This window comes from Lottia gigantea (genome assembly GCF_000327385.1).
Source record: "Lottia gigantea unplaced genomic scaffold LOTGIsca_78, whole genome shotgun sequence".
NCBI lineage: Eukaryota > Metazoa > Mollusca > Gastropoda > Lottiidae > Lottia > Lottia gigantea.
The window spans coordinates 657,831-666,912 of NW_008710601.1; the positions used below are offsets into that span (position 1 = coordinate 657,831).

At 34.6% G+C, this 9,082-nt stretch overlaps 1 protein-coding gene across 1 annotated transcript; it reads left to right on the forward strand.

The window, feature by feature from the left end:
* Positions 1–396: 396 nt before the first annotated feature.
* On the forward strand, positions 397–1,728 carry LOTGIDRAFT_132197 (hypothetical protein; the record flags this gene model as incomplete). Its single annotated transcript, XM_009066583.1, has 1 exon — positions 397–1,728. The coding sequence occupies one exon, from the start codon at positions 397–399 to the stop codon at positions 1,726–1,728; it is 1,332 nt and encodes a 443-aa protein (XP_009064831.1).
* Between the last annotated feature and the right edge of the window lie 7,354 nt (positions 1,729–9,082).

Sequence of the window (9,082 nt, forward strand, 5' to 3'; positions counted from 1 at the left end):
ATCAAATCGAATCTTTCAAACCGCCATTCTTCTGCGCGTGCGCATGGTTACATGTAGTGGTTGTCGTAAGAAACAAACATAAACAAAGAAGTTTGAAACATATTTCAAAAGAGTGAAGGACGAATCTTTTAAATTTGTAATCAAGATGACATTATCCTTACTAAAGAGAATTCGCAATGTCTTCCAAAAAAAATAAATGAAAAATATGGTAATTTTGCGACATCAGATAAAACGTAAGAATACATACCTATTAATGGCTGCTTATACGTTTCGTAGAAGTGTTGCAAGAAGTAAACTGTAATTTTTACCATAAACGCACCGTATTCAAAGAAATTATCCCTTTTCTTCCATACATAAGGATCTGTTTGGTGAATAGTAAATGTGTAGATTTAAAACATGGCTGACGAGGAAGATCTAAATCCGCAACAGACAGAAAAGTTGATCCAGTTTCAGGATTTGACGGGAATGGAAAATATTGAAAGATGCAGAGAAATTTTACAGAGACATTCTTGGAATTTAGAGACTGCTGTACAAGATACATTCAATGAAAGAGAAGGTGCCCCAACTGTTTTTAATCAACCTACTCCAGAACCAAGGGTTCCTGCATTAAATCTGCAACCTAGAGGACAAAGAGTCTTCACAGTTGGAAGACAACCACCTCAAGGAATAATGCAATGGGGATATTTTATAATATTGTTTCCATTTCGTTTTGTATACAGTACTTTCTATGATATATTATTATTTGTGTATAGATTATTACGTCCAGATCCACGTAGAAATGTGACAGATCCAATTGGTGATGTTGTGCGATTCATAGAAAAGTTCAACCAAACATACGGACCTACACACCCTGTATTCTATCAAGGAACATATAGTCAAGCGCTAACTGATGCTAAGAAAGAATTGAAGTTTTTGTTAGTCTATTTACATGGAGATAATCATCAAGATACAGATACCTTCTGCAGAAGCACATTATGTAACACAGATGTTATTGAATTCTTAAATTCAAGATTGTTATTCTGGTCCTGTAATACCAATAGTCCTGAAGGTTATAGAGTTTCTCAAGCATTAAGAGAAAATACCTACCCTTTTCTAGCTTTAATAGTTTTACGTGAAAGCAAAATGTCAGTGGTTGCTCGAATAGAAGGACCCATTGGTCCAGAAGAACTTGTACAAAGATTAGAAAGAGTCATGTCAGACAATGAAACCTCTTTAGCCGTAGCAAGGGCAGATAGAGAAGAAAGAAGCTTTAACCAGACATTAAGACAACAACAAGATGAGGCATATTTAGAATCCTTAAGAGCTGATCAAGAGAAAGAGCGTAAAAAACGTGAAGAGAGGGAACAACTTGAAAGACAGGAAATGGAGGAATTAGAAGCGAATAATGAAAGATTGCGTTCCTTAGAGGAAAAGGACCGCCGTAAAGAGGAAATGAGAAGTCAATTACCCAATGAACCAGATGATGATTCTAATTCAATACGACTTCTGTTAAAAACTCCCAGTGGCAAACGTATAGAACGCAAATTTCACAAGTCAGATTCCATGAAGCATTTACATGATTATGTTTTTTGTCATGAAGAATGTCCTGATGATTTCCAAATAGTCACTAACTTTCCACGAAGGACATTACCCTGTGCCCCTAGTGAAAATAATCCTAACCCTCCTTCATTTGAAGAGTTCGGATTAGGAAAGACAGAAATGTTATTTGTTCATGATAATGAGGCCTAGCTTGTGAAGTTGACTGGTAAAACTGACCTACAATTTTAAGTTTGAAAGAAAATTGAGTATGATATGCAATTGCTTTAAGACCAGTGTAAATGTACTTGGATATTGTTTATCCCAATTTAGAAATTTCTCATGAATTTCTGAGATAGGTCTATAGAAATGTAACAGTTGGAAAATGTGTGATGTTGTCTTAATCAATTGAGGTGGTGATGGGCCTGAAATATGTTCTGTCGAAGTCCTACAGCATATTTTTTGTTTCAACATACAGTTTTGATTTGACTGAAATCTACAAGAGTATATAACATATTATTTATTTTGACACTATCAATCATTTTGTCGTATAAGTTTAAGTTATAATAGCTGTAACAGATTTAGTTGTCTAATTATTTGATTTCAGAAAAGAAATACTAACTTTTAGTTTTCTGTCGATGAAAGAAATAGATGTTATATAGCCATAAACATAGTAATAATCATTAAAGGGACAGGTTTGCAACATGCTTGACGAACCATGCCTCAGTCTCCAAAACAGGAATTTTAGCTAAGCTAATCAGTTATAGAGTTCCAATCTATTCTCACCATTGAAATTTGAACCTTCAAATCCATGTGTGAAAGTTAAAATGAGGAGTCTGAAGCACTACCATAAACGATATGCCTAGTTGAAGAAATCATTTTGTCGTATAAGTTTAAGTTATAATAGCTGTAACAGATTTAGTTGTCTAATTATTTGATTTCAGAAAAGAAATACTAACTTTTAGTTTTCTGTTGATGAAAGAAATAGATGTTATATAGCCATAAACATAGTAATAATCATTAAAGGGACAGGTTTGCAACATGCTTGACGAACCATGCCTCAGTCTCCAAAACAGGAATTTTAGCTAAGCTAATCAGTTATAGAGTTCCAATCTATTCTCACCATTGAAATTTGAACCTTCAAATCCATGTGTGAAAGTTAAAATGAGGAGTCTGAAGCACTACCATAAACGATATGCCTAGTTGAAGAAATTATGCAATTTCTAAGATACTAAATGGGTATGATTATTTTTTTGATCAGAAGCTGGTGCCTTTGGAAAATTTGTAGACATGTAGTACATCTGTGACTATTTACATATATTCAAGGCCCAAATAAAAAAAAACTTGAAAATGGGGAAACTGTCCCTTTAACTGTCTGCAGTCATGTGACCAATTACCTTTGTTGACAGTTGACCAGAATTTTAACAAATAAGTGACTTTATTGTTGCTATGATTTTTAAGAAGTATGGTTTAATCTCAATTAAAATCATGTTTGCTGTTTAAAGCCGAATTTCCTGGATGGTGGGTTATCTGTATTCCACACAGTCCATTTCTTAACAGTGTAAAAAGTAAGGGCTTCAGCTCTTGGAGTGAAGACCTTTCAAGTGGAGGTACTTGGCTAATGCCCTTTGCCCAGTTTTGACCATTTGTGGTGATTTGCATGTATAACATGCAGGATTTTTGTACCAGAAAAAGGTAACTAAATCTGTGATAAACCTGGTCATGCACAAATTATTTTGATAAAGGATTTCCCTTTTTATCAATTTTGAACATGATTCTGACGAAGGATGCACAAATAAATACAATTTGTTTTGATGGCACAATATTGGTAAACTTGGATTGCATGTCAATGTATTTTTTAATATAAATGTCTTCATATTGTTTTATATGCCCACATGAAATCTAGACCACATATTGGCGTCACCATCTCTACTGGTTGGTCCATCCACAATTAATTTGTTTATCAAAGATGAACCCTATTATTGAAAATCAAAAAAATTAAAAAATATTTTATAATATGAGACTTTGTCCTATATTCAAATTTAGCTCATAAACACTCTAAAAGGCACAATTCTTGCCAGAGTTTGACAAAACTTGATAATATTGTTCATTATCACCCCAAAAGATAGATCAAAAGATGTTTATGACTGATTTTTACATTGTTACTGTACTGCCAAATATTCTTTTTAAAATCACAGCTGCCAGTGGGTGTATATTACCTTGCCTGGCAAGCTATCTTATTTCATTTCTGTGTTTCATTACAAGATTTGTGTTTTCTTTGCTTACCATATGACTCTGACAAAGTTATGAGAGAACTTGGGGTGAAAAATTTGCAGAATCCGTTATATTTCTACTGCATTTATTAATCCCAAATCGTACTATCCTTTGATATCAAATCAAACAATTGGTTGTAAGAGTTTTGATTAATTAAAATGATGAGCCATTTTTAAATTGTTTTATCTGAGGGGAAATATATTAATTAATGCTTAAACGGTTACTGATTTTCACAATCCGGAATTCCCAATTTCGATTACCAACAAGCGTATAAGTCCCTAGGCCCCCCGACCCCTCACCGTTATCAAACTAGGTATGCATGAATATTAATGAGACCGAATTTGGCAATGAAGCACAAACAATTAATGGGAGGTCTTCTCGATAGCTTGCACTCATTAGCACACAACCCAGTTCAAATAAATCAAACATTGCCTACTCGATTACAGATGACTTCGCTTTAAATATAACACTGGATGACTGGACGCATTATCAAGGTCCGGTAGTCCGCCTATGCAGTCCTGTTGCACTGGTTGGGGGTAAGACCAAAACTTTGACAGTCTGCCCCTTGAAAATTATCAGAGATATCAAGCTGAAATTTGGACTGAAGGTCCACACCTATCTGAAGTTGTTGTGTTTCAATTTCAGGTTCGCACCGTGATAACTCTGCCAGTAACAGCACTTTTAGTCTCAGACTTTTTCCCAGAAGCAAAATATAATTAGTTTTCTTCTTGAAAACCAGGGTGGAAGTTGAAAGTCGATTTTCTCTAAAGTTTTCAAAAAATACAAAGTTCTGTTTTCGACTGAAATAGATAGGAGACATGTTAAGCTATCGTTTGCAAAAAAAAATTATACCTCTCGGGTCAAAATTGGCGAAGTTATGGCCATTTTACTCCGCCACACGTCAGTACGTCAGTAAACACGTCAGACCCGTCAGTATATACGTCAAACACGTCAGTAAACACGCCAGACACGTCAATACGTCGATGATATTTCTGGACACGCAATTTTGACGGTGAACGCTTCGTTTCTGAGACAGGTATGATTGGTCAGAAAAAAAAATGGAGCAGCTATCGCTATAACCTGCATATACGTACTTACATTCAACATAGTTAAAGAGGCGTGTTGCATATCTATAGTAAGTAAGGGTTTTCAACATGGGCGTAATTACTCTCAAGGGGGTAATTTTAAAAATCTTGGAGATAATGAAATGAAATGACATGAAATGAGTTTTACGTCCTACTTTTCTGCACCGTGTGAGCTAATGAAGACGGGTAACGCCAGACCAGTGGCATTAGCCTGCTCTTTTTCCACTTCCAACTGTGGAGGGTTCTTTAACGTGCTCAGCGTGTAGCACACGGGGCCTCGGTTTATTGTCCGAACGACTAGACGATTTTTCCATGTCAGTCTGACTGAACCCTGGACTCTCAAGTTAACGAGCTCCCTGAGAATGATAAGGCTCTGTGTCATAATTTTGGCAAGTATAATTTAGTGATCTATTCAGTCAGAAAGAGGTAATTAAAGAGAAAAAACGGTTACAAAACCCTCATGTAGAGAAAACCTTTTGTATTTTTAAATTAAAAAGCCTTATGGGATTCCCAATATTAATTTCCAATTTGTGTTGAGAAGATGTTCAACGGGGTGCTCTATCACTGCATTGTGCGGAAACCATATCTTTGGCCAAGCTTCAACTCCCTCCCGAACTGGGGCGTAGTTGGAAGAGGGAATGAGGGGCGAATTGAGAAAGGGGAAAAACGAAAAGGGACGAAAAAGGGGAGGGGGTGGACTGGCAGGGACAAAATGGGACTAGATTGTGGGTGAATTGGGGAGGGGCGATATGGGGATTACTACCATCTCTCATCCGGCCATGGTTCACATCCAGACCGGAGCCTCGAACTTTTAAATTTGATCTCATTTATTTGAAATTGGCCGCGACAGAGTAGCAGTGTGCGCTCAATTTTGATATAATTATATTCATTTCAACATTTAATCCTGATTAAATTTCCTACCCTCTCACAATTAGATTATTAACTAGAATGCACCTACGTACTGAAAATCGGAAATTGGACTTTTTGTTGTTTAAATTTATAAGCAAAACCACATATTTATTTTTATACGTTTACAGAAATGGCAAAATCTGTAATACAAAGACTAACAAGCATGTACAACTTGCAATCAAATCCCATAGCTGCTTTTCTTTCACTGATTCAAAAATAAAAAAAAATTGTTGGTGAGCGGCAATGGAATAAGTTTTGTAACCAGCAATCCTTTGTATATAAATATATTATGGGATTTCTATGCTTTGGAACGCCAATTATATAATGCACGAACTATTTTCATCGATAATCATCAAGGATTTACACATGTTAGGCGGCGAAAGTAAAGTAAACCATTAACTGTACGCATGACACTCACAGTAAGTACGCTACTATTTTCCCCTTCAAAATGTAAGGTTTCAACTTTTATCTAAAATTCATGGTATTTATTTTATTTCTATTACTAAAAAATATAAATAGTGTTTCGATTGTTGTTTCACCTGAATATTTCAGGAAAGTAGCATTTGGCTAATCAAGCTCAACTGTTACAGATGGCGCTGCATTGTTTTTCTGAAAATATTAATGAATCGATTGAAATTTCATTTATTTCATTACAAGATTAGATGTACAGGGATAATAAAATTAAGTGAATAATTCTCCTAAAGGCCTAGATATGATAAGTAAGAAATTTATAGTTATTTTTATTTGTTGAGCTTCCTCAGATGGGTTGATTCAATAAGAATCAATGATGATTACAACTTTAAGTTTAAATACAACACCTGTACAGTGGCACTGTACTAAACTTGTTGACAGCTTTGATTTTTTGTCGCATTCGGCCTAGTTATTGCTACTTTGTTCATACATTCGAAGATCCAGGTAGATAGATATAGGTATAGGCCTAACTGAAAAATATGATTTGATTTTATGTTAGTTTACATTGAATAGCACACTTCCCTTTCAGAAATTTTTACCTGAAATGTCACAATTTTGGCTGAAATTAATTCATAGTAGGACTAATATTAATAATAATTGTGTGCTCATATGACAGTCAGACGACGAAATAATTGGCAAGTTCAGGTGACATCTGCAATTGCATGGTTTTATAAATAGGCTTGTATGATATCCATACAATGTCTACTTCCAGAATTTTTCTAATCGTTTAAAGCAAGGTCAAATTCATTTCCAGATTTAAAAAATGGAGCTTTCAGTAATTATGGTACCAAATACCAAAAACTATTCCATGTCACCAGAAAATGTCCACAATAGGGTTCATAAATAGCCTACTCATACTTTTAAAAAAACTCGTAAATCATTGATCTTTGAAAGAATTTTCATTAGTTATTATGAATTGATATTGAAAAAAAAATATTGTAGAAAAGATTATTATACCACTGGGTATCACTACAACATGATGATCTCGATTTATTTAAGCTTATTATCAAACTATATCAATAAACACACATGACATAGTCAGTAGCCATTGCCAAGGTGTTTGCTTAAAAATTTGGGTCAAGGCAAGGCTTCATTGAAGCAAAAAACAAACCAACACAACAATTTTATTGAATATCTGAAGAAACAAGACAATTTGACCAAATTCAGAAATGAATCCTTTTGTCCATGAATATACATTGCTATACAATATTTATACTGATTTTTTAAACAAACATTCATTCAATTTTCGAGGTATTATTTTGAAGCTTATATTCCAATTTTTTTCAAAACTAGATCTAATCATTGAAATTTAATTTACTGATGAATGTGTAAAGACTACAGGCAGATAACAATATGGCCTTTCTTTGAATGTGACTTGAAAATTGAAAGCAAAGAATAGTGTAAAAAATTTCTTATTAAGTTAGATTAATTCATTATATTTTTCTTACAGATATGAAGGAAAAGATAAACTAATTTAAGTCATGTATGGTCAGTATGAAGATGGTATACAGAAAGATGATAATCCTACAAGATTGGTATTCAACCATCAAAGGCAACTTTCTCTTCAACCTTCCTTACCTCTAGACCTTTCAATACCAACAGAATATAAACACTCAACATCATCTAGAAGTGATGTCTTTCATAATGGAAATGCTTTTCCACACCAAAATTATCCAGGATTACTGGAACGACAACTTCATAGTGAAATCCAGGCTAGTTCCAGATTAACTGAAGAAAATCATTACAATGGTGGTAGAGGTTTTCCTATTGGCGACAGTCCTGAAAATAGTTCTCCTATTCAGAGATCAGAATATTTTTCTCCAGATAAAGAATTTCAAAGATTAAACTCAGCAACTGGATCAGTATTTGTGGGTAACAGAATGACTTTCAGTGAATCAGAAATATTCTCATCAAAATATGGGGCACCCTTGAATTCCCCTTGTTTTCTTGGTACTGCTCAAAACCAATCTGATCACGTTTTGAATCCAGGAACTGGTAGTTTTCATGTCAACAGGGAAAGTAAGCCTTCTTATTTTAATACAGGAAGTACTTCATCTGTTTTTAGACAGAATGCAGATCTGATTAGAAAAATAAAAAGAGTGTCAAGCTCAACTCCAGGAATTCCAGAACTGACTAAAGAAAAATATTCCAGCATACAGCAGTTAGAGTCACCTCCCTTTACATCATTCGCTCTTCAATCACATACAGAAGGTGCATCTGCTGCATATGATATACCTCTAAAAACGTTTTCTCCTCAAGTGTCTAGCAGCTATGAAAAAAGGAATCTGGAAATGAAAAGGAGGTGTGAAAATGACACTTCACAAAATTCAAGTTTGTATTCTGACTGTGTTCAGGTTCATAAAGAAACGGACCATGGTATAAACTCTGTATTTGATACCAATCTATCATTTCTAACTCAAATTCAGCATCCACCTTCACCAGATCCAAGTTTAACAGAAAGTTCAGGAAAAAGCTCAGGAAGCTGTGATAGCAACTTTGGTATTAAAGAATTGCTCATGCTGCCTTCCACCTATAGTGACCTTTCATCGTTTCAAAAGAAATACTTTCCAACCAATGATTATGCCGAAAATAAGCATATCAATGTTCGTATTAATCACTATTGTAATAAATCACAGAGTCCTAAAATCAAAACTGAAGCGAAAGACTTTGAGGTATCCTCTTCATGTAAGGAAGCCTCTAGTTGTAATCAAGAATCAAACATTCAGAACAGTACAAATTCATTGTCAGAAACAAATTCTAACCCAACTGGTTCTGCAGTTAAACTGGAAAAGTGTTCTAATGTGAGCTTTGAAAAGAATACTGGTGTA